The sequence below is a fragment of the Strigops habroptila genome, chromosome 11, assembly GCF_004027225.2.
Source record: "Strigops habroptila isolate Jane chromosome 11, bStrHab1.2.pri, whole genome shotgun sequence".
NCBI classification, from domain to species: Eukaryota; Metazoa; Chordata; class Aves; order Psittaciformes; family Psittacidae; genus Strigops; species Strigops habroptila.
The window spans coordinates 38662095-38687297 of record NC_046360.1 but is presented as its reverse complement, the minus strand read 5'-3'; the positions used below and the strand labels follow the sequence as shown (position 1 = coordinate 38687297).

General features: G+C 50.6%; 2 protein-coding genes across 6 annotated transcripts; one reads left to right on the top strand and one right to left on the bottom strand.

The window, feature by feature from the left end:
* Window positions 1-56: 56 nt before the first annotated feature.
* Window positions 57-17395, bottom strand: LOC115614217 (cullin-associated NEDD8-dissociated protein 1-like). Of its 5 annotated transcripts, none has more exons than XR_003993651.1 (15): window positions 16918-17395; window positions 14464-14607; window positions 12574-12728; window positions 10804-10927; window positions 9918-10174; window positions 9218-9323; window positions 8411-8553; window positions 7480-7772; window positions 6295-6436; window positions 3607-5109; window positions 3164-3259; window positions 2328-2497; window positions 2055-2215; window positions 1584-1691; window positions 57-1374 (listed from the first exon to the last, which is right to left on the bottom strand). XR_003993651.1 is itself a non-coding variant. In XM_030500724.1 (15 exons), exons 1-15 carry the CDS (start codon window positions 16983-16985, stop codon window positions 1147-1149), a joined length of 3702 nt encoding a protein of 1233 aa, XP_030356584.1. In that variant the 5' UTR covers window positions 16986-17395; the 3' UTR covers window positions 57-1146. The 5 variants fall into 5 exon arrangements, 4 of the variants coding, with proteins under 4 accessions (XP_030356584.1, XP_030356586.1, XP_030356587.1 ...); XM_030500724.1 differs by having other exon boundaries at window positions 2055-2219; XM_030500726.1 differs by lacking the exon at window positions 16918-17395 and adding an exon at window positions 13763-13817 and having other exon boundaries at window positions 2055-2219; window positions 14464-14677.
* SEC13 (SEC13 homolog, nuclear pore and COPII coat complex component) lies at window positions 17259-23455 on the top strand. Its single transcript, XM_030500728.1, has 9 exons — window positions 17259-17502; window positions 17653-17697; window positions 18399-18514; window positions 18680-18831; window positions 19567-19700; window positions 20523-20656; window positions 21154-21274; window positions 22024-22170; window positions 22610-23455. The coding sequence occupies exons 1-9, from the start codon at window positions 17500-17502 to the stop codon at window positions 22718-22720; spliced, it is 963 nt and encodes a 320-aa protein (XP_030356588.1). The 5' UTR covers window positions 17259-17499; the 3' UTR covers window positions 22721-23455.
* The last annotated feature ends 1748 nt before the right edge of the window (window positions 23456-25203 follow it).

Here is a 25203-nt window from a genome sequence, read left to right as displayed (position 1 = left end):
GCTCGTGTGTGTGTGTTGCTGTGGCAGCTAATGGTGAATTCAGGAGGACACGCAGCCTCACAAGCACAGGTTTATTTTTTACACCACTCAAACAATGGATGGTCTTTCACACGCTATAAATATTTTTCACACCAACCACTCTGTCATAAAGGGAGAAATGAAAGCTCACTACAGCTCCAGGGCCACAAGCAGTGCGTCATGGAGGCCTTTCCACACCCTGTCCCTTAAGGCCACTTAGTTCCTCTCTGAATTGTGGGGTCTGACCATGACAGCCACAAACTTAAGTTTTCAAATGACAGAGGGTTGGTGGGGCTGCGCATGAGCTTACACCTCTGGCTACTGTTACCCCTCTTCTGTGTCAGTGAAATACCAAGCACCAGCTCTCCAGCTGCTGTTTGTGGCTGGTCACAACACAAACACCGAGCTGCTCAAGGGGGAAAGACAAGGCAGTGTTAAATGCAGAGACAAGCCTAGTGCAAGGTTTTTACTGTAACACAAACTGTCTTGCTCCAAAGACAGCTGGTTGAGGTATTTGCAGCCAAATGAGCAGGAACATGAGCTGCTGGTGCCACGGTGGGAGCTGAGGCTGGGCAAGGAACCCCACACAGCTCCTGCAGTGCGTCCTGCAGGTCTCCTGTCGAAGCAGGGCCTGTGGTTGTGGTGCTCACTGCTAATTACAGGCATGACTGCTAGTTCTTAGCCCTGTTTAGTGAAACAATACAAATACATTCTTCAGGCGATTTGGGGTAGAAAGTGCATGTGCAGTGGTCAAAAAACACCCACAACATTTTAAACTATTCGTCCCGCAGTAAGGGGAAATATTTCAGGAAATAGTTCCCATTTTCCATGGAACCACGCTCAATTTCAATTGCTTTGTACACTCCTTAAAAACAGGAGGATACTCCTCACCCCTCCCCTGTGTAAGGACGGTTCAGTTCCCTCATCTCGTGTCTCTCCCTGCAGTCAGTGAAGTGTCTGGTGCTGCTAGGATCAGACTTTTTCTCCTGTCAGTGCCCAGTGACTTGCAAGTGGCTGCTAAAGCAGAGCCCAGCTCGATGGTGTTCCTCATCCTCCTTGTCCCATCAGGGTATCTGTTGGGTAACTGCACAGCGAGGGCAGGAAGGTGGCAGAGTAAATGGGCAGACCTTAGCTCATGTCCATCAACTCTGAGGTGGGGAGGGAGGCAGAATCCTTCTGAATGCTCTCAAAGAGTGATGCCATTTCAGGACTGGATCTGATCTGAGATGAAAACTCAGCCATCACTGGACTTTTTTCTACTTCAGGGATGGTCAGGAGAGCAGCCACGGCTCTCATGGCAGATCGCTTCAGCTCATCCTGCTTCTCAAACTCCTGCTTCACAGAACCGGCTTTAACCTACAAACCCAAAGCACTGTTTTCAGCTGGTGTTTAGAAGAGGTGGTGCAGGCAGGAGGAGGAGGAGGACAAGCAGCAGAGACAGAGCCAAGCAGAGCGTTGTCCCACCAGAGGAGTGTGGGGAGCAGCTGCTCAGCCGCAGGGACGGGCAGCCAGCAGCACAGGCTCGTGCAAAACCCGCCCCAGCACATCCCACTCCCTGGTCTCACCTTTGTGGAGCAGGTTGCCCGGAGCGGCTCAACCAGTCGCTCGAGCCGCTGCAGCACGGCGCTGGGGCAGAGCGTGGACAGCCGAGCCAGCATGATGAAAGTCAGCATCTACACCAGGAGGAGAGAAAACCACATTACTTGGCTGTGCCCAACAGCCCCAGGCCCGCAGCAAGGATCTGCCGCTGAGGCCGTGTGGCTGCTCTCCCTGCAGTGACATGTGGCACCCACAGGGCTGTGAGTCCCTGTGCACTTGGCAAGGGACTCACAGGGTTGTGTTTTCAAGGCCACCAGGGCCAAGCTAGAGCTGGACAGCCTCAGATGAAGGCTGTGGCAGTTGCAGAGAACAGGAACCAGCATGGCAGGGGCACTCCGTGCTGTGGTGACACACCAGCTCAGTTCGAACCCAGGCCTCAGGGAACGAATTACATGAGGGACGTGCCTGCCCCCCTGCAGCTCGGGCACAGCACCTACCCGAATGTCGTAGTGATCCTTCAGTCCATCCTCCACATGGTTCAGGTACTCGTAGATATCCAGTCGGTCGAGGCAGCTTTCCAGCAGTGTGTACATACATTCAAAAGCAGCTTTCCTCACGTCAAGGCCATCATCCACTGTGTGCTTGAATGGGCCCATTTCTACCTTAACAAGACAAAAACCCATCCGTCACCGGGCAGCAGAGGGGTGAGAGCCTCGCTGGGCTTCATGCGCTGTGTCTGCCGTGCTGCACCCAGAGGACTGTGGCCGTACCTCCCGGATGAGCTCCCGTCGGACCTTCGTTTCGTTGTACAGGCTGGGGAGAACGGCAGGGAGCAGATCACGGATTAGAGACGGTTTGTTGTGAGCAGCAGAATTAAACAAGGCTAAAGCCACCCGTCGAACGTTCAGGTCCGGGTCCTGGAGAGTTTTTAAGAAGTCACCTGTGGGACAAGACCGCACCAGTCAGCCCTGCTGCGGCGACTGAGATGTATTTAAAAGTAACCACAGTGTTTTCCAAGGAGCCTGGTTAGGAAAACACCTCGGGTAAAGTAACTCCAGAGGCACAGTCTAGCAGAGACATTTGAGATGCTTTCCCTCCCTTCGTTTGGGATATGGTGAGTGGAAGAAACATCGCTTCCCTGCATCTGGCATAAAGACAAGCTGCGTGATTCCAGCTGCCTCATCCTGAAATCAAATCAGCAGCTCTGGTATTCAAGTTGGGGTATGATTTTTTTCTTGCTCAGATCTCAGCTGTTCAGACTTCTCTGAAACAGAAGGCCTAATTTTATACAACAGACGCAAGATGTTGACTCCCTAGACATAAGACCCTTTTGATGTAGGTTATGTTTTCCAAGATCCTTCTTGTGAGACACTTAAACATAGAAGGAACTTATACTCCCTACAAACCTCTGTTGCCAATGGAACATGCCTGAGAGCAAGGCATCGGAGCATTCAACAAGGACCCATGTGACATCCCAAAAGCAGATAAACATGGATAAAAAAATAACTGGATTAGATGAGGTTCACATAGGTGTGAAAAATTCCAGAGCTGCAGTGACACCTAACCTCTCTCATTCCCAGCTCACCCCGTGTTTGCACTGCCCTACCTATGCAGCCTTTCAGGAGGGCATCGATGGGCTGAGGTTGGTCTGCAATTGTGAATTTGACTGCAGTCACGACCGTGCTCCGGGCATGGGGAGAGCCTGTGGTGAAGATGCAGAGAATAACAATGAAAGATCAAGAGGTAAAATCACACTGTAACCCTGTAGTGCGCACCCTGCTCTTGGTCACATTACACATGCATTGAAGAGATAGGAGAACAGGATTTGTCCTAACAACCTCCTTGTTTAAATCCTTCTCCCGCACACTCTCCATGTGCAGCCCCTGTGCTACCACCCTCCTGCCCCTGTGCAAACCAGTGCTCCTCCAACCCCCCTGCAGAGACCCCTCTTGTTGCCTTCTCGCCTCTGCAGACTGGCTTTGCTCCCTGTTGTACCCACCAGCAGTTTACAAGGCGGCATTCCCCGCTCTCCCGCTGCCCTGCCCTTACCTGATGGCAGCTGGTTTTTGAGCCGGGGCAGCAGCTCAGAAGGATTCACCAGAGTCAGCTTCCCCAAGCACTCGGCCACCACGTTGCGCGTCCCCTCCTCTGTGCACTCACAGTGCTTGAAAAGCAGAGCCCAGATATCCTCCACGTAGGGTTTGAGGCCATCGGCTGGGGAGGCACTGATCACTTCTTTCAGAGAGTGCAGCAGGAGGTACTGCCTCTTGGGCTGGCTTCCGATCTCTTTCAGCATGAAGGGAAGATACTCCTTAAGATTCCCAATGCTGACGTTCCCCAGCGCGTAGGAAGCGGCAGATTTCACCTCTTCGCTGCTGGACGTGAATGCTTCCAGGATGACAGTTCTGAGCTCCCGCTGAGCACTGAGGTTGGTGGTGCGCCCCATCTCTGCCAGTGAGAGGAAAGCCAGCACCTTCACAGCAGAGCTGGACTTGGGGGTCTTTACATCCTGGATAAACTGGTTCACTGTGGCAGGGGCTTCCTTGGGGCAGGCAGAGGAGAGGGCTGCCACGCACTTGGCAACAGAGTAATAGGCCTGTTTGTGTAACGCCGGAGCCCCGGCTGCGCCGGAGCAGTAAATGGGCGCAGTCAGCTGCTTCAGCAGCTCCGCGTACCCCACAGGGGCCGCCTTCGTCAGCACCAGAGCATGGAGGAAGTCTATGATGGCGTTCAGAGCCCCTCCCTGAAGCAAAGGCGAGTGGATGAGCTGCAGGATTTCAGCAAGAACTGAGCTGCTGATCTTAGAGATGCAGGATGGATAAACCTGAGCCAAAGTAGTAAGGAACATGACAGCCACCTGGGAAACATGCATGTCGTTCTCAGTGATTAAAGCAGGGAGCTCCGCCAGGACAGACTCTATCATGGCAGGCTTGAGGCTGTCACTGTAGTTCTTCACCAGGATGTCCAGGGCAGTCAGGGTGCTCAGTTTCAAGGCACGTTGATTCTTTCTCAGGAAGGAAGCTAGAATGGGGAAACCTTCCCCTAGAATGGGTCTCAAATCTATTTTAAGTGGAGAACTAGCAATTAAGGTTAATGCCTTGACTGTTGTCAATCTGGTGATTTCATTTTTGAGCCTCTCCAGAAATATCTTCAAGGTTGGCTGGAGATCAGTGCTTAAATGGTCTCCCAAATTGTAAATAATCTGTCCCATGCAGGAGATGGCACGCTCCTTCACCTCCTGGTCGATGTCAGCTGCCTTCAGCCGCTTCAGAGTACCAGGGAAAAGGTCCTTCACGTAAGGCTTGGCATCAAAAGTGCAGGATTTGTCCAAAGGCCTGATAACTTTCACAAGTTGCTGAGTAACCAGCAGGGCTTCTGAAGTGATCTTATAAAAGGGGTCTCCAATACAGGTCACAACGGGAGGTAGCAGGCTTTTGATATGAGGATGGAATACCTCCGGCTGGTGGTTGCAAAGAAGAACGTGAAGGAAAGATAGTGTGTCGATCCTCATGTTGGAGGAGCTGGATTTATCGGCCAAGGAGAAAACAATACCTGCTCACAAGAGATGAGGACTGTGTCTTATTTCAGCAAGTGATTTTATCACACCCCCACACCCCAAAGAAGGACGCGACTGGAATTGGTTTTCTTTCTTTCCTCTCACCACCCAAAAGATACATGCCCCGAGAGAGGGCTACTCTCCTTGCTGACTTCCTGCTTTCCAGGATGTGGCAGTTCAGAAATAACTGGTCTCTGCAGCAGTCCTGGGTGGCTACAAACACTTCTTAGAAAGTTAATTTGCAAAGTCACCCCGGGCCGAGCAGAGAAGGGACGGTTCATCAAGTGCAAGGAAGTATGACAGAACGGCATGAAACTAAGGCTGGGAAACCCTAGTCTCAACAACAGGCCCTCCAGGCAGCACGAATGCCCCTTCCTGAGCTTTTCATTTTCCCTCTATTCTGCTGTCAGAAGCCTTTTAGAAGCCAGGGCTCTGTGTTCATCTACTTTTACAACTTCTGTTAGCACTCTTCAGAACACAGCTGCGGCCCCTTACGGATGGACTGCCTTTGCAGAAGGGAGGTACTTCCAAGTCCAATTTCTGTGGCACATATTTATATTTCCCAGAAGACTTAACAGGAAGCATTTACAACAAAGCTGCTTGCCCCACCGAAGTCATGCCTGACTCTTGGGTTGAATGGTTTTTTTCCAAAGAGGTGGGTGCACGGATCTGGCCTGGGGGTAAGCACAGGAGAATGTTTTTATACGTACTATACAGTCGCCCCAAAAGCGGAGACAGGACCTAAGTATTGGAGCCTCTCAGCAGTGGGATGCTGCAGGAGCCTACAGGCAGGAGAGCTCAGGGAAAAATGTGGTGCTGTAAATTAAATCATCAGTCAATACAAATTGTTTTTTTAAATGCCACTGCATTTTGTAAAAGAGAACATCACTCGTTACTGATCTCAGCAGTAACAGCATAATTCCAGCTAGTTTTAGCTCTCCCAAAAGCAGCTCTTCATGGGACTGTGGAAATGAACTTGATATTCTTATCCTGGCTTTCAGTGGTAGGCAGAGGCCAGGATTGATCTGGGAGCTGTGTGGCACATCAACAGAGCAGAACTTAATGTGCATGTCCTGATGCTGAGCAGAATATACAGGAATCAAACTGGAACACACAGGCAAAGAGCGTATGTGGTAGCATTGGCCAACCCTGCTCTTTCACCTCCAGACCACCAAGCTTACCAGGGATGAGTGCAGGGACGTGATCTGCCAGGCAACCGGGAAGAACATTGGCCAGTTCTGTCAGGAGGCTGAAACAACCCTGTCGAGATTTGATGCTCTTTTCTTTGAGCTGCTTGTGCAAGGCCTTGACAATGTTGGGGACCTGCAGTTTGGAAAAGAAACCCAGAAACACACACATTAGTCCCCCGGGTTCCAGGGCATGGAGTGACGCCTCCAAAGCAGCTTGTTCACTGTGCCAGAGGCACTAACAGCATGAGAGCAGGCAGGGGCACAGCACGGAACAGTGCGCCCCATCACCGGTGCACGGGCTGGGCTGGATTACCAGGCAGGACATGGGAGGGGACCTGTTCTTCTTTTCCATATGCTACAGACAGACTAAGCAGCCCTTCCTGAAGCTGAGGTTATCCCCTAACACAGAAGCTTAAGGAACCACAACAAAATGATCAGACAAGGACACACCGCTAAAGGAGCTCGAGTTTTGTGATTCTTTCTCTCTCTGCTGTTTAAGGATCTAGCCCCATCACTGTATTGAAACCTGCCAGTGATTCAGTGAAATCAAAAATCACAGGGCTGAGGTGCAAGTTGTTTAAATGAATAGCTTATAATGAGCGATGTAATTACATTTTGGCAAGGATTTTAACCCTCCTGCTTCAAGGACTCGCCAGTCAGTGATGGGTAGAAAAAGCTGCTCTCCTGGTCATGCTACTCTGTAACGACATGGTTATTTCCAATGTTTCTTTAGCCTTCTTCTGAAATGGCACGTGTGGAGCACAGGGTTAGCAAGGACTCTGGGCTAGGCAGACTCCTCATCAGCACGTGTGGCTAAATTATGCCAACTGCAATTAGTCCAGCATAGTTCTGAATTAAAGCACTGTGTCAGAGAAAGTGCTTCCACTATTGTCTGATCAGCAGTGCTGTGCAGACCCTGCATGGCTGCAGCAAGCTCCCCTGGAAGGCACTGGCTGTTCTCCTGTGATGAACTGAGCTGCGTGCCCTCCTGCGCCTGCTGACCAGACCCAAACCTCACTGAGCTTCCCATGCCTTCCTCTGGTCTGTTTCTACCACAGTTTATTCACTGAGTTTCCTAGCTACCTTCTCAAGCTTAACTACTCGGTTTATTCATTGGTGGCACAGTGCCTACTTCTCTTCATTCTGATTGAATCCAGCCACCAGCTTCTCACTCACCTGGTTCTGAAGCATCCTCAAAGGAACATCATCTTTGCCTGAGGCATCGGCTGCGTGCAGCCAGCTCTGGATGGGCAGCGTTTGCCTCAGCAAGGAGATGTAAGCACTGAAGATGTCAGCTTTGACATTCTCCTCCCTCTCTTTGAATCTGCTTATCAAGACCGGGGAAAGGGTTTTGTAGAAGTCCTGCAGGAGGTCGCGCCTGCTGCTGACGACGGCCTCCAGGCACTTGGCTGCAGACCTGCGGACCTTCCAGCTGATGTCGTCGTCGTCGCTGTACTCGTCATCGCTTTCTGGAGAGAAGGGAAAACAAGGTGCACTGTTATGAGAGACCCGTTACGAGCTAGAGGATCACTTGACTCTCAGAGCTTCCCTCTCCAGTGACCAGACATCTGATGCCGGTAACTCACGCGTATCTGGGAACATGGAATGGTCCAGAATGGCACGTCCCTACAGACGTCACTACCAGCCAATATGAGCTGGGGCTGCCCTGTGGCAGATTCTTCTGTTCCAAGAAAGAGCTGACAGAGAATAAATCTGAATGTTGCAGCCCTTACTGGCTGCTTCAGCTCAGGCACCGAGGCTTTTGTTGTGAAGAGAGAATGAAGTTCCCAGATTTTAAAGCCAGAAATGTGTAAATATTTGTCTTAGCAATTCCTGAATGGCACAACACAGTGTAACAATTTACTGTTATTGGCAGAACATTCAACATGTTCTCCAGGAAGCAGGCCAGGATTTTACCCCATTAGTATGAAAGCAAACAAAAATGCTTTTTTTCCAAGGAACTTGTTCTAACTTTTGCTGTTAGCAGCTATAAATAGAGACATTATGAAATGTCATCTGTAACTAACAGGTATTAAAGGTACCCCTTTAGGGAGAAATGTTAAGTCAGTGTTCTGCAGAGCACAATCATCCTCACAAGCAGGCACACCTTGCTCTTCATCCTCCCCATTTTCAGTTTCCATCATCTCTTCCTCCTCCTCATTATCATAGTTGTAGTTTGGATCAAAGGTGATGTACTTCAAACATAACCCCATCACATTAGGGATGTGAGGGTCCATTTCCTTTGGGCACCTGTCACGACAAATGAAAATCCTAAGAGTTAATAAATTAAACACTAAGCTATTTTAAATATCCAAATAACGTATTTAATCTCAAAAGGATCCCAAAATGCTTCATAAACTATATGAACATTTTGCTAACATGAGTTCAAGCAGAGCTGCTCCTTCCTGCTGTGCACGAAGCAAGAGCACATTCCCTGGGGAGGATGAAATGATTTCTGTAAGGAAAAAAAATAAATTGCCTTCACCACATGGGTGAATCCTCCCTCCAGGGGAGAAAACCTCAGCACTCTGCAGGGCTCCCCTAACAAGTCAAGCAGTAAATGTTTGACCACAGAATGGGAGAGCTGCAGCTCAGCAGGAGAGCTGAGCCCCCTTCCTGTCCCCAGGCACCAGCAGACCCGCAGAGCTCTCTTGCTGAGGAATCCTCTAGGGACAAGGAAAATTCCCATTCCTGCAAAACCAATTCAGAAACACCCCCCCCATGTTGAGACAAACCAGCTCATAACTCCAGCCCAACTCTGCACGTGAAGAAGATATTTCATTTGTGAATTGCCTTTCCCAACAGGAACACACATAGGAAGGTATTCCACCCTGGATGCTGAACATACGGATATTCACACTAGGAGGACACTGATGCACAGGATGGTGCATGGCTGTTCCTCGAGGGCACACACCTTCTCACAAAAGACTCGAAGGCCTGAAAGCAATACTCTCTCAGCTCATCATCTTCCACGTTACAGTACTGAACAATCAGAGGAATTATCTTCTCCAGATGTTCTCCTGGGAAAGAGTAAGCAGCAGTGAAAATCCATTCCAGCCTTCACTCACTGTGCAGCTGACAACTCAGACATCTGCCCCTGCCCTCGTGTGCCGGGCAGAGCATTCCTCCCCAGGGCCCTGGGGTGAGGAGCCAGCAGCCCACCAAAGACCAGCCCTGCAGGGATTTTCAGCAGAAGACCCCTGGTCCCTGCCTTCAGCCCCCTGCTGGCATTTCAGTCATGGGAAGAGCTGCCATTAGAGATCTTCTAGGACCTAATCTCAGCTCTGGCAGATCTTTAGACACGTAATACAATACGTTGCGCTCCGTTTCTCCTCTCATTTAAAATGCAGTGAATCCACTGACCTAATTCAGGGAGGGAAGCACTGCAAGACCTTGAGATGAAATCACTACAGAAGGGCAGCCAGAGGGTTACTCTGGTGCCTCCTTCCTTCCAAGTACAGATCAGAGAGCCAGGTCAGAACCACAGAAGGAATCACAAAGCACAACCCACTAATACATTAGCAACAGAGTGAGCACACTTATTTTACCACTAAAAGGAGCAGCTTTACAACAGATGCATGTTTCCCAGCATCATTTGAAGCTACTCATCCTACCTATGCGATGTCCAGCCTGCCTGCTGATGCCAGCAACACACTGAATGTATGTCCTCGTAGTAGAAGTAGATTCATTCCTCTTCAGCTCAGCAAGCAGATGCTCAGTGAGCTCTGAGAAGATGTTTCCGCTGCAGGTCAAGACAAGATGTCCCAACGCAATGATGGCCCTTTTCCGTACTGCCAGCCTGGGGCTTGTCAGCTGGGGCAGGAGGCAGTTCAGGATGGAGGAATGGAAAGAGTAGAGTGTTCCCCCTAGTCTGCAATCAACAGAATAAGGCAGAAGTTGAAAGTCAAAGCCTCAGAGGAAAAGCCCTTTTGCCAGCAAAAAAACGTAAAAATGCTTCAGCTCTGAAGACCCCATGCATGTTGTGGGGAGGGAGAGAAGAGTGGGTTTGGCATCCTGTCTGAACATTGACTTGCTCTGTAAAACACAGGGAAAGGTTCTTTGTCTCCATCATGGAGGAGCTTGATTTTGACTGTGTCCTTCTGGATGACCTGGGGGTTTGTCAATCATTTCCTGCATGCAGTTGACAGATGACACTGTCACTCTGACTCATGTAACCAGAGAAAGAGGCAGCAAGGAAAAAAAATGCATGTGCAAACAGATCATAGGGCTAAAATAAACTTCCCTGCTTTGCCCTCTCCCTCCCTACATGTGTTTGAACTGAGCCTCAGTGGGATCCATCATCAATGTTACTGCCACTCCCAAGCACAGAAGGGCTCAGCATGTCATCCCTCATCCCTGCTGAGGAATCTGCTCTGCTGAGATATTCCCCAATGGCAGCCAACCCAAATCTTTTAAGTCCTCGTAGTAGGATTAGGGAAATAGAGAAATCAAAAGCAAACACATACATGCAGCCCCCTGCAGAAGGTAATCCTTTAGTACCTGCTCAGCATATCTGACAGGATGTCAAGGGCCTCCAGCTGCACGGATACATCCTCCTGCTTGCCAATGGCTCCTGTCAGCTGGGCTGTGATCTTTTTGCACACATTTGCTGTCATTGTGGAGCCTGCAAGAGAGAGATTTTTTCCCCCCCCGTCAATTAAAAATAAGTCTTTTTACTGCTAAGAACCATTCGATCCCTCCTACATTAGGAACAGAAATCACTCCTGGGAGACCTAACCAGCATAGCAGTCAGCTAGGTTTTGTTTGAGATGGTGGATACACGCTGCACGAGGCGAGGTACCTCCCCCTGTGGTACCATGCAGTAACTATCCAGAAGAAGCTTTTCAGGCAGTGTCTTTCACCCTAAAGCACCTCGGCTGTCCCGCAGGCAGCTCCCAGGCCCATCAATGCAGGGAGCAGGGCTGGGTGAAAAGGTTCTGGCATGTTTTTCCCATTTTTAACTTGAAAATGTTTGGTTTCAACCAACCAAGGTTTTCTCCATAGGAAGAGCAGTCTTGACAGAAACTGTTTCTCAGCTCCATGCTTAAAGTTAAGGGTAGAGCTAGATAAATCTGTCTCAAAATAGTATTTAACCCAGGTTCAAGTATGTGTTGAGATTACAACCGCAATACAGAACCTCAATCTCCTGCAGTCCAGACTGACATCTAGATACCAGTTTAGTCTTCATGCTGGGGTGTGCCTGTCCCGATAGTGGGTTTTGTTGTGGTTTTTTTCCCAGTTTGTTCAGTGCAAATTATAAGCAGCTTCAAATTCCATAAAACTTTCAAAGGAAGGGACAGCTGCTTCCCACACCATTCTGAACAGCCTTGGTGATGCAATAGAGCCAAAACAGAAGTGGAATGTCCCAGGAATATCATGAGCTGCTGCAAAAGCAGCCTGCCTCAGGCATATGCTGCTTTGTGGCCATTGTTTCAAACCCTCCCTTTGCTCCAGCACCACAGCAATAGCAACCACATGGACTGGGGCTCAGGGTGAAGAAAGCACATGTGGAGATGTTCAACCTCTCCATTTTGCAGCAAATGCACACTGCTTTTGCTACCTCCCACCCACACAGCATCAATCCCAACCCTTCAGGAGCTGACTTATCTGTTGCTACCCTAAACCAGTTGCAGTTCATGTGATCTATGTTAAATGAGGAATTCTGAAAGGATGGCTCGCAAGAGCTGAACGTTTTGCAGAAATGCAGAGAGGAGTTCAGCAAGTCCCTGCATGCTAATCCTCCTTCTCCTCCCCACCTAAAATCCAGCAGCCCGGCAGCACTGCCACAGCCACCCACCACGAAGGAACAACAGATACATGAGCTGGCTGCAGAGGAAATGCAAGTCTCCAGGAGCAGTCAGGAGGCTTGGTCCAGCTGGGCTGCGGACAGGAGGTGGTGCAGTGCTGGCACTGCTGGGCTCACACAGGGTAGTGCATTGCTGACATGGGGACCTGCCAGAACAGCAGTATCGTGACACACACAGGATGCTGTAGGATTGCTGTAAACAAAAATGGGATTTCTCCAAGACCTCAGATGCTGTTTCAGACTGAAGTATCCCCAGGGTGACCAGCTCAAGTTTTCATTTCATCCCGTCTTTAGTCACATTGGTGCCTCGGCTCCTACTCTCTCTCCTTATTTCATTAGTTTTCCTCTAGCAGGTGCATAAGGAATCTGTAACTTTCAGGCTCTGAACTACCCCTCTTCCTCTGTTTCCCAAAGGCCGTGATTCCCTATTGCCTCAGTGTGACAAACAGGGGCAGACGTTTTACCTGTAGAAGTTGGTGGCAGCTCAGAGATGACTGTTTTCAGTCCAATGCTGGAGATATCCCGCAGCTGTTCCTTGTCTGACAACATGTTTGTGCACAGCGTATCCACGATGGTTTCCACCTGATACTCCTTCACCTTGCCAACCAGCGGGCCCAGACTGCGGGAGGAGAGGAGAAGTCGGTCAGAACAAAGAGGAAGAGGGATGATTTCACCATCAGAAGGGATGCTCAGGCTCACTCCTCCTGAAAGGCAGCTCAGCCCCAAGTCCAGTAATGCAAAGGGTATGGAACACCTATGCACAGGTAGCCGTCTCCCTGCTGGCACACCACTATTATCCCTGCCAGCATGCTGAACCCAGAGTGCACCAAGCAAACTCACACGCAGCCTGTTCTGTGTAAGACTACTTCTAAACTTAACAATCAGGACAATAATAACCGTTTAGAGTCTCAGTAGCTACTCTGAAATACAAAAATTAGAGAAGAAACACTAAATACTAAGACCTTGTGCAAGTGCAAGTAGTGTTCAATCTTACAGCTCGTCATGCAGAAAAGAACAGATAGCTGTCCCTGCTTTACTGGCAGGGACACTGTGGCACACAGAGTCTGAGGAACTCACCTAAACTGAAAACAAACCCACAGAACCAGAAACAGGACAAGTTTTGATATGGTTTCATATTTGTGATATTTTGGGGACGAAGTGTGATTTCAGCTTTCCTCTGAAGAAATAAGATCATAGTTTTAGATGATAAAATCAACTGCAAGACCTCCCAGTAGTTTCCTAACTTACTCCTGAGTCCTGATGTGGGCTGCACAGATCCACACTTGGGCCTAATCCAACTGCCAGTGTCCTTCAGACCATCACATTCCTCCTTCTTAGAGATCCTTGCACCTGGCTGGGAATAACTGACTGGACATTAACTGCTAATGCAACCACAGATAAACAGACCAAGACGTTGGATCTCTGTTCGGTGCCCAACCATTTGCTTTAATGAACAGAATAAACAAACCCAAAGCAGGCAGAGACAGGAACAGGGCCAGGAAAAGTCAGGACAGTAGGAATCAAAAAGAAAGGGCCAAAGGCAACAGGGAGAGTGCAGGGATAGAAGCAGTATATGGATAAAAGAAGGGAATGTGAATAAGATCCACAGTAAAAAACAATACAGGAACCCAAGGGTGTCTTTAAGTGGCCCACCTTTCTGGAGCCCTGTCGTGAACTGACCCATTCAATTGCATTTCTAGAATGAACACTGGGGGAAAGAGACAGGAAAGAACATGTCAGCAGTGGGATCGCTTCATCGGGTGATTCAGTAGTAAAGGAACCTTCTGCCTTTTCCATTTGGGTTTAAAAAAATATTGAAACTGTCCAAGGCAAAGCAGCAGCACAGGCTGCACTTGTCCTCAGAGCAGGGAAAGAACCCGTGTGCAATATAAACTTTAATGAAAATGCCCTTGAAGAGTAGGATTTGGGCCTCAAATTCAAATGCCGTTTTTGAAGGGCTATATGTGTTCAGTAACATCTCTGTCAAAGACAGGACCACTGGGAAATTCAGCACTGGATTTCAAAGGAGAGAAACTTCGTGACCCCAAATTTTAAACTGGGCTTCCCTCCAAAGAAATAAAATCTTAGTCATGCTACTTGTAATATGGCAAGATTCATAATATAAACACTGAGCTACTTCCAAAATCCCCTATTGCCTCAACAGAGGGACCTGTACGCTCACTGCTTGTACCAGCAAAGAGGCTGCCGTGCCCAGCATGTGGGACACGCTGCGAAGGGAGCTCTGAGCAAGGTGCCAGTGCTGCAGGGCCGTGCTCCACTCTCATGCACTCTCTGCAGCCTGAGACAGCTCTGTTACTGCCAGGGAGGATGGGAACTGCTGCCAAGGCTCTTACCACTTGACAGCGAGGTTCTGTACTTCCCCGTTTTTGTCCTCCAGCAACTTCAAAAGCATCTTCACAACTTTTTTCTCGCTGTCTTCATCCAGTTTTATTGAATCTTTCTGCAGTTCCATCATCAGGTCATTGGTGGCCATAAACCTGAAAGAACACACAGCAGAGATGGATTGCCTGATCCACAGACACACAGGCATTTCCTTCCCATCACTCTGGACAACAAAACTTGACAATTAGTGCTTGTAGGAAAACACACTTTCAAAAAGTAACTTACAAACCTCTTACAAACTTACAATCCAGTCCTGAAAAATAAGGCACAAAGAATTATTACTATCTTACAAGTGTAAAACTCAGACAGAGGTAGCTGGTGAAAAGGTTTAGCTAAGGAATATTTGAAAATGAGAAACACAGGTTCTCTCCTCTCCATAAAACACGTCAGGGATGGGGTAAACTAAAACTCTACAACTGGCACCCAGCTGTTGTATTTTTTTCCAGTCACTAAATCAAGCTGGTTAACTCTGCTAGCAAAAAATCAGGGTGGGTTTTTTCACCAATTGCCCAGCCTAGGAAAACCAGTCTAGGGTCTAAGAACGTGCCAGGCTCTGCTCTTTCTGGCTTACCTAGCACTGATAGTACGACCCCGCACATGGAGAAGGCCTATCAAGCTCAGAAACGAAAGATAAAGCCATGACTCTGTGCAAACTACACCTTAGAAGTTCCCTAGGCTATATTTAGATTGCTATGAGCAAAACCAAGCAAGTATTCATCATTGCAGTTCAGAAGGAAAAACAAATGCCCAGCTGACCGTTAGTCAGTATAATGTTCTAACAGGGACAATGTCAAAATGGATATTGGGAAGTTCTGGGAAGTATCTGTGTTCCTGGGAGCAGGAAATGTAAAAGATACTACTGGAGAAGCCTGAGGTTCTGAGAAACCTCTGTGTGGTTACTGTATATCAGCTGCTTTCTAATGTTAGCCCCAGGATGGACGTCTAAAAGGAACCACAGAGAAGCTCTTTCCTCTCGTTTGCCAAACAACCCCTCCATTTTAAATCAGGCTCTGATGTAATTCTCTCAGCATGCAAGAGCCCTTGTGTACCAGAGCAACATTCCTGTCCTCCACCTGCAGCCTGTTCTGGAGCAGCAGGCAGGTACATCTGGAAGGAGGGGCTGCTGTGGTGTGCAACAGCCTGAAATCCAGAATGGGAAAAATACACAATCTGATTCTGATTCTCCATCAGCCATTAAAGCTGCACTTGCAGCTCAACGGCTGTGTACAGCAACCATGACCAATTATGGCCACAGGCTGAGCAGGGCAACACATCCAGCTCTCGACCCACTACCTCCTGCCATCCTGCCCGTAGGACCTCGGACACTGCCACACGGATCCACCCAGGACAGGGGAGCACATGAAACCTGGACCTGTAACAGCCTGTGCAGCTGAAGGCACACAACGGGCTCATGTGTGACTGCGCGCTGGGAGGAAATGGCCCTGGAATACCTCTGTGCCCCATGCTGGGCACATCTTGTTTGGAGTGTTAACCATAAACTCTTTGCAACTGCAACTACTCTATCGCTGACCTGTTTAAAACCTGCCTATTCTAACATCACAAAAACATCAGCAGCCTCTGCAAAAATCAGCCTACTTTGGGGATATTGCTACTCCCCCTATTCGAAGAGACCTCAAAATATCAAGTCTGGCACAAATGGTAACTTCCAGGTTGATGCAGAGAGAATGGTACGCTCATGGGTGAAATCCATCACACTTGTTCATTTCGACAGTTATTTATGGAGCACTTTATGTATCAAACCGCTGGCCCCAACCCTAAGAAAAGGTCTTTTTTTTTCTGCTTATGCAGACTAAAAGAATCCCAGTCTTGTTAGAGGCATGTTCGCCCACTGCATAGGAACGGTTCTGAAGGCAATCTGAGCACAGCAAAAAGCCTGCAGCACGCACCAGCCGGCGACCCGGCGGCTCACTCCGGGTCTCAGCCTTCTTCATGCTCTGACCAACTGACCGCCTAACGGAAAAACAAGCTAAGAAGTATTTCGGCATTTCTGCTGCCATGTTCTTCATCTGCAAAGCAAACAAGAGTTTGAAGCCTGGCTGTCAAGACTCTTATTCCCCCTCTCACTGTGCTCCTCCACTTCCATTAGGCAGCAATCCAGGCAAGGGAGGGGAACGTTTGTTCCCCTACACCCCCCCCAGCCAGAACACCACAGTCGGCTTGGAATAGTGTAAATACAAATGATCAACGCCTCCGATAGACAAACGCCCTGCACGCCTCGGGTGCAGCCCGCCCGGCACCCGCCTGCTCCCGCGCAGAGGGACCCCAGCGCCAAGGGACCCCGCTCTGGGAAGGGACCCTCCCCGTGGGAAGCCCCCCCCGGCGCCGGCCCCGGGCAGCTGCCGCCCGCACGGCCCGGCCTTGGTGCCGGTCGGCGGAGCCCGCACCTGAAGTCCTTGTCGGTGGAGGTCATCTTCTCCAGCAGGCTGGAGATGTGGTACGACACGCTGGCCATCGCGGCGGCTGCGCGGGAAGATGGCGCCGCGCCGGGGTCCCCGCTCCCCTTAGGGCCGCACCGACCGGGCGCCCCCCTGAGGCTGGAGGGGCCCCGCCGGCCGGGAGCGGGGCAGGGCGGGGCGGCGGAGGTGCTGTTTCCGTGGGCCCGGCCGGTGCCTCCCCCGGCAGGCGGGACAGGGCAGGGCAGCCCCGGGCAGACCCCGCGCTCCGGCCCGGCCCCGCGGAAGCGCCTCGGGGCACTCGGGGGTGCCGGAGGAGGCGGGTCGGGCCGGCCCGGGCCGGGTATTCAGCCGCAGCCGGGGCGCTGCCGCCGGTCCCCGCTGCCCGCCCGGCGCGTCCCCCGCAGCCAGGCCCCGCCCGCCGGTGGAGCCCCGCGGAACGCCGGAACCCCGGCGCGGCGGAACCTCGTGGCGCGGGCGGGCGGGGCGCGACGGGGCCGTTCGGGTGTGGGACCGCCGTGCCACGTCTGAGGTGCGCCGCCGGAGCTGTGCGGGTCCTCCGCCGCCGCCACCATGGTAGGCCCGGGCCGGGGCCGGCGCCGGGGGGGGTGGCGGGGCAGCGGGGGGCTCCGGGGCGGAGAACCGGCGGTGTCCGCGGTGCTCGGGCCGAGCGGCCGGGTCCGGCCTCCCGGGCGCGGCACAAGGCGTGTCTCTCCTCACCCGCAGGTCTCGGTCATTAACACGGTGGACACCTCGCATGAGGACATGATCGTAAGTGCCGAACCGGTTCCCCCCGCGCGGCCCTTCGGTGGGGCGGGACGAGCGCGCCGGGATGCGCGGTCGGGAACTCGGGCAGCGCCGTTTCGTACCGTGCGGGGACGGACACGCGGCTACCGGGGAACGGGAAAGGGCGCGAAGGTTCGGCCGTGCCGCCCAGGCTCGTTTCTGCCCGTTTCTGCCCGTTTCTGCGGAGCCCCGCGCGGGCGGGCGGGACGGGACGCGGGCGGGTGACGCTGCGACCTGCCCTCCGGCCCGCGCGCGGGGTGTGCGCCCGGAAACAGCCGCGTGCGGGAAGATCCAAGTAATCGGTAGGAGCGAGGAGCCCGCTTAGGGAACAAAGTGCCAAACGTGTCCTTACACCTGCTCTGCGCATTAGCGAACAAAAATACATACCTTGGCTCGGCAGCCGGTGGCACAGATTTCCTGTCCTCCCCTGAAAACGCTGCAAATCCCTGCTCCGGATTCCTCATATTTCTCCTGTGTAACCTTCGTGTGGTGAAAACAGCCGCTCAGTGGCTTGTGTGGCTCATCTGGGCTGTTGAACCCATCCTCTCTGACCCCCTGGGCTGGGACCCACCGGGTTGGGACCCCCCCATCTATTCACTATTCTCACCCCTACATCTCAGATGTAGTCCGGGCGTTTAACAGAGCAGCATCGCCTGTGCTGACAGCAGCTTTCCCGTCCCCTGCAGCATGATGCTCAGATGGATTACTATGGCACCCGCTTGGCAACCTGCTCTTCAGACAGATCTGTGAAGATCTTCGATGTTCGGAACGGAGGACAGATCCTCATCGCAGACCTGAGGGGGTAAAGTGTCAGAAAGGGGAGATTTTAACTGCAGAAGTGTTTAATGTTTTGTCGCTTTGCTGTTTGGTAACGTAAGATGAGGGTAAATTCCTCATCAAGTTAATAATGACTCTGGTGGTTGTTGCTGAATGAAAGGCAGTCGGGCAGTAATGTTGTTGGTTGTAGGCATGAAGGTCCCGTGTGGCAGGTTGCCTGGGCTCACCCGATGTACGGAAATATCCTGGCCTCCTGCTCGTACGACAGGAAGGTTATTGTCTGGAAGGAGGAAAATGGCACTTGGGAAAAGACCTATGAGTACACAGGGCATGACTCCTCAGGTATGCGGGGTCTGGAGCTGGGAGTGAGACTGGGGGTGTGAGAGGAGTTGGGTGAGATTGGAATAAATCCATTGGTGTTAATAAGGAAAGTCTCTGTCAATGGGGATAAATCAGTGCAGAGACAGTAAATCTGTTCCATGTACCCAGGACATTTATGTCAGGTCATGTCGCTGGAAAACCTCCTGTCCTGGTTCATCCCATGTTTGCCTAGGAGTTGTTTTACAAATAAATGAGCTTTCAGATAAACAAGAGAGTTGGGTGCTGAACTCTTGGGGCAAATACAGCATGTGTCCACTGCAGGGAGAAAAAAAGGAGGATTTTAGTATGCTGCATTTTGTTGTACAATGGAAACTGTTTTGTCCAGATGATTGGTCCTCAATGTGCAGATCTGAGAAGCCTCCAGATGTGTTACTGATCTAGGCTTCAAATACTGCTTTCCAGTCAGCTCTTGTTCTGGAGTCAGCAATGCTCTTTGCTGTTACAGGGGATAGTCAGAGTCTTTAGTCTCTCATTAAGGTGCTCTTTTGGTGTTCTAATTCCAAAAGAGTGCCAAAAATGCTGGCAGTTTTCTGTCATTCAGTAACATTCATTGACTGGCTTTGCTGAAATTCCTGAATGCCAAGACTGTTATTCCTAGCTCTCCAAGCTGCTCACTTTTAGTAACGGTAATCTTAGCGTATTGGGTAGTCAGTCTTAGGCAGTGACCATGGTGTAATCCTGCCTCTCCGTTCCCAGTGAACTCTGTCTGCTGGGCGCCGCATGACTACGGGTTGATCCTGGCCTGCGGGAGCTCCGATGGGGCCATCTCCTTACTGAGCTACACGGGCGACGGGCAGTGGGAGGTCAAGAAGATCAGCAATGCACACACGGTGAGCCTGTCCCTTCGAGCAGCCCGGAGCCCTTGGGGCTACACATAAACACTGAGCTGAGGCCTCAAAAAACTGTAGAGTAGATAAATACTGAGCTACCATGAAATGATGTGAAACAGTTTCCGGAATTGAGATAACTTGTTTTAAATCCAATATATTGGGTTAATTTAAACAATGTAGTCACTAAAATGACGAATTAAAGGTATACAATGTAGTCACTAAAATGAAGTAGAAAACCAGACATGTAAAGGCACTGATAATTGTTAAACAGTACTGATAATTGTTAAATACAGTGCTGGAAGTTACCTGGTAGGAAATGGCTTTGGTCCTAAGAACACCTGTACCAACTAACTGTGAATAAACTGGAGCTGGAAAAATGCAGGGCTCATGCTTTTCCCAAAATAGTGGGGATTTTTCCCTAAGCAGAACTTCATAAGCTGATGGCAGCAGCTCTCAATAAGGGGAAATGGGGCTTCAGACAAAAGGTTCCTATATTCCTGAATTTTGGCAACTGTGTGTGTCTGGTGTCTTTCCAGTTTCTGTCTCTGTGCCCACTGTTCATGTATCCAAGATGATATTTGCACATAGAACAGTTACTTGGTGACCTAAGGGGTTCTGAGTAAGTGCCTTACTGAGATAGGCCATATCTGGATCTCTTGTTCATCCAGGATCTATCCAGCATTGTGCAAGACTCCTGCTTTCTTAAGACGGGCTTATTTCCCCCCCAGTAGAGAGTATGTGAGGTGTCCTCCCCCTCAGCAGCTTTTTTTTTATGTGTTTAAAGTAAGCAACTGCTAATAGAGGTATTTTTTCATTAACTAGATTGGATGCAATGCAGTAAGCTGGGCTCCTGCTGTTGTCCCGGGAAGCCTTATAGAACAACCGTCTGGTCAGAAACCAAACTACATCAAAAGATTCGCATCTGGTGGCTGTGACAACCTTGTCAAGATCTGGAAGTAAGTGCTCTCTTGCCAGGCTTAAGAACTTACAAACCTGATACTCTTTATAGTCTCTGCAAGTCCCTGATAGTATCTCAAGATTTTCAGCATCTTTGTGCTTTCATCTTTGAATTACCATCTTAGAGAAGTGATTTAAAATTAGAAACAACTTAATGATGTGCAGTCTCTCACATGGTTACAGCAATTTGTGTCAGCCCTGCTTCATCTTGACTTGGAAACTGGCTTTCTGATTGTCTTTGATTACTGCTGTCACTTGGGCAATAGCAGATTTCAGTGCAGTAACTGAAGATCAAACACTCTGCCTGGGCTGCTTTCTATCCTCTGCAAGGGATTTTGTCTGCTTAAGCCATAGAGCTTTTGGAGGAGAGTGGGGAACACTTGTGCTTTATATTATCTGGATAAACCTGGAGTCTGAAATCCAAAGCCTTCCAGAGCAGGAGATGAGGAATGCAATGGCTGCTGCTGCCCTCCTGACTGTGTAGGTGTGTTTTCAGGGAGGAAGATGGCCAGTGGAAAGAAGAGCAGAAGCTGGAGGCTCACAGTGACTGGGTTCGAGATGTAGCCTGGGCTCCATCCATAGGTTTGCCCACAAGCACTATTGCTAGCTGCTCACAGGTGAGGCTTCCCTTGGGGTGACAGAGGCAGGCTCAGTGCCCTTGCTCCCAGTTACTTCACTGGAACAGGTCCTCCGGACAATCCTTTGCTGTTATCTGGGTCTGTGCACAAGAGCCTTTGGGTTCTTTTCCTCCCAGACTCAGAAGCCCAGTAGAAGCATTTCTGTTTCTGTGTTTGGCTCTGTACCAAAGACTGTCTTTTATTCTGAAAATTGTGAGCAGGATGGTCTCACATTGAGGAAGACCTTCAAACTAACCTCATATTTTAATGTCTCTGGATCAAAATCACTGAACTTCCACATAAAAATACTGTTTTTTAATAACTGGCATTCTTAATCAGCTCTGATGTCCTCAACCTTCACCTTGACTGTAGTGTTCTTGCTGCTAATCATTCTGTAAATGCTTTTTTCATACCAAGAAGACTACTCAGTAAGCTGCTAACTTGCTGTCATGTGGCTGGAAAGAAAAATTCATGCTGGGGAAAAAGATCAGCTGGTACATAGGTATTTTGGGAGCTCTTCTGGTATTTGCAAGTCATCTTTGGTATGCAGCTTTCTCACCAGAGTGCTGTACTCCTGTCTTGCTTGTAGTGGTAGTAAGAAAATAGCCCCTTTGTTGAGCAAAAATCCCTGTAGACACATTGGGGGCTCATACTGGCACTGTGGGTTGGAAGTGTAGCTCCAAGTGCCATTGAGGTGGAGTCTTCTGTGTTGTACCTGGTGGTCCCACCAGCCCGGTCTGCTTCTGTAGGACGGCAGAGTGTTCATCTGGACGTGTGACGATGCCTCTGGAAATTCCTGGTCACCGAAGCTGCTGCACAAGTTCAATGATGTTGTCTGGCATGTGAGTTGGTCCATTACTGCCAACATCCTTGCAGTGTCTGGAGGAGACAATAAGGTGAGTACCTCTGCCTTGGCTTGTGCTCCTGTGTGCCGTGTTTTCAGAAGAGCTGAGATGAGACAGGCTGTTGTCACTTCTGGTTAAGACAGGACTTTGCTGCAAGGGTGGCATTTTTTCTATTGATTTACCAAGAGGGGAGGAAGACCTTGACCTTCAGCAAACCACTTGTGCTGCATTGTTAGTCCTTAAATGCAGGTTTCACTTCATTTGGAAGGGTATTAACAGAACTCACGTACTCTCCCTTTACCACTGGACGATTACTCAGTAGACGGCAACAAATAACTGATACTTAGAACAATGCTGCAGCGCTTGATTTCTGTAGTTGTAGACTGCCACCAAGCTAGCGCTGTGGTGGTGGCCAGTGCTGTGTGGTTGTGAGGAACTGGGAAACAGACTGTATTTTGAGGCTGAAACTTCTTCCTGGTCTGATTTTGAGGTGACACTGTGGAAGGAGTCGGTGGATGGACTGTGGGCGTGCATCAGCGATGTCAACAAGGGCCAAGGCGGGGTGTCTGCCGTTGCAGAGGGGCAGCAGAACGAGCAGTGAGGCACGAACGCTCCAGCTGCAGCACGTGGTCGCTCTGATCCGCACCGTTTCTTGAACCGGATGAGAACTGATTTTATCTAAACTGGACATGAACATGGGAAACAATTACCCGATTTTAGGAGCACTCTGTAACTATTCCTGGGAGGCTACAATAAGTTGATGATCAGCCTTAATTGACATTCCCTTAAATTTAAGGTAAAGAGCATAGCAAAGTACTGTGCCTTATACTACTCCTTGATGCTGTAGAAGCTGTACCCTGCTTTTTGGGTTTAGGGATCAGGTTTAAGTGGATGTGCTGGTGTCAGGCTTCAAGTTCCTGGGCAGGAACAGGAGGCGGCTCTCAGAGTGGTGAGGTGCAAACTCCCTTGTGCAGGGGGACACATACTCTGTCCTTGCAGAGGCCAGAACTTTGCTTCAGGTGAGCGAAGGGCTGGTGGAGTTCTCAGCGTTGGATGGCAGCGTGCTGGCCAGCCCTGGTAATAGTGAAGCAGTGCTTGATCCTCCTGAAAATAATGTGTTTGGATAGGTGTAAATCTCTGTGCTTTCCTCAAGATAAAAAGGAGTAGTGGAACGCATACGTCTTGCTTTACAATGATCTCAAACTTGGTTATTTAACCAACATCAATAAATCAGACCATAATTTGAAGGGTTGGTTTTTTTTTTTAGCCACACTTCTGTATTGTACCTCAGGTTTTTTGTTGAGATATCGAGAGAATAAAGCCCTATTGGTTAACACCAGGTGTGCTGTATTCAATAAGCTGTCTGCAGTCTGCCTGCCTCTGCGCAAGCCCTGGTGACAGCGTCCTCAGTACTAGCTGTGCCCTGGCTGAGCAGTGTCAGTCTCTAGCGGAATAACGCTGTATATAGTGTAAGAAAACCCGAAGTTTTCAGTTAAACTCGGTGCCATCGCACCTCAGGGGTCCACCCTCGCCACCGCGGTGTCCCCTCGTTCAACCCCCAGGTCCCCAGCACTTGTGCCGAGGTGACACCAGGTGGCAGCAAGTGACCAGCATGGGGAGATGCTGTAGCACCCATGTTCCTGTTTTGTGTTCAGAGCTGGGTGCACTCGGGGTCAAATTATCTCCTTCCATAACATGTCCAGACTTTGAAGTTTAAGGGCAAGTCACCCCCGAAAGGAGTTAAATCATTAACTTGTTTTGCAAAAGCCTGGATCTGGCCTGCAAGCCAGATCTGCGCCTGGGTACACTGTCATCAGCTCACAAAGGCTGATTCTGAGCTCTGGCTCAGAGCAGGGATGATGTGAGGGATCTGAAAGGAGAAAGCTTTGGGGTGCTGGGCCAGAGCACCACTGACCAGGAGCAGTGTCAGTGCGTGCACCCTACACCTGGGGGGCTGGAGGAGATGGGGGTGAAGCGTGTGGGATCCCTTGTCCCTCTAGAGAAGGGAGGTCAGACCTTCCATCCCAGAAAGCCCAGGGGAGCCTGTGCAGCAGCATCCTCTCCTCACCACATCTCTGCAGCACCCACTCCCCTGCTGGCATCTCCCATCCACACAAGCAGACTGCCGTGGCCAGGAGGGCTCTTGCTCATCTCCTGGCGGGGCTTGAGAGCTGCAGCCCTGGGCTGGGTTCGCGGGACACGCGCCTGGCCACAGGCTACCGGGAACTGTGACCTGTCCCCCTGCTTGATGTGGGGTGTAGCTGCGTTTGCAGCCGAGCAGGCGGCTCTGGGTGGAGGCTCGCAGTGCTGGCACGGAGCACTTGGGATCAACAGCCTCTTCCTGTTGTGCAACCACAGCGCAGCCCACGTAGGGAATTTTTGGGAGATTTGTCAGGGCTTTTGTGTTTCCAGATAATATTTATTTGCTTGTTTCAGGTCTTGCTTTCACAAGAGAGGGGATTTAAATAGCACAGGCTCAGAGGGGACACGAGCCTTGCCTGGTCTTCCCTGAAGAGCTGTGTCCCACTCGGGGGGGTCCCCCTGCCTGCCCCGGCTCCTTCAGCTCCGCTCCCGGCCCCGCTGCCTCTGCAGTTGGGCTTCTGGCACAAAGACGATTTATGGTTTCGCCACAGCCCACTCGTGTCCTGCCCTGATGTGACAGTTCAGCCGAGGCAGGAGCCTGCTCACCCATCCGCTGGGCTTTGGGTACAGACCCCCCTCCCCCAGGGACGGCTGAGCTCACCCCACTTGTGTGCAGGACCCGGGTAGGCGCTGGGCTGAGGTTCTGAGACATGAGTTCCCCTCTGCTCCGAAACTTGCCACTTCCCCCTTCCCTGCTCCTCAGCTCCACTTTGGTCATCTCCTAGTTGACCCTGGGGTGCACGGGGGGCAGCAGAGCTGTGTTCTCTGCCCAGCGCCTTCTCGCCAGACCCACATTTACTTGATCTCAGGAGTTTTGGCTGGTGGGGGGTGCTCTCCTGCCACCCCTCCGGCCCCCCAACATGCCAGTGCTGCACCAGCAAAGGGCCATCAGCTCATGAGAGGTGTCCAGCACTGGGGCGGAAGTGAACAGATGGGGCAGGG

Bases quoted from the DNA above. Each gene is read 5' to 3' on its own strand.
- LOC115614217 (XM_030500724.1), bottom strand. From the start codon at position 16,985: ATGGCCAGCGTGTCGTACCACATCTCCAGCCTGCTGGAGAAGATGACC. The intron at 5,110-6,294 runs GTAAGCTTGGTG...TCTTGTGAGCAG, and splicing joins CGTCCCTGCACTCATCCCTG to GTATTGTTTTCTCCTTGGCC. The intron at 1,375-1,583 runs GTGAGACCAGGG...TTGGGTTTGTAG, and splicing joins GGGCAACCTGCTCCACAAAG to GTTAAAGCCGGTTCTGTGAA.
- SEC13 (XM_030500728.1), top strand. The intron at 19,701-20,522 runs GTGAGCCTGTCC...TTCATTAACTAG, and splicing joins AGATCAGCAATGCACACACG to ATTGGATGCAATGCAGTAAG. The intron at 21,275-22,023 runs GTGAGGCTTCCC...CTGCTTCTGTAG, and splicing joins CTATTGCTAGCTGCTCACAG to GACGGCAGAGTGTTCATCTG.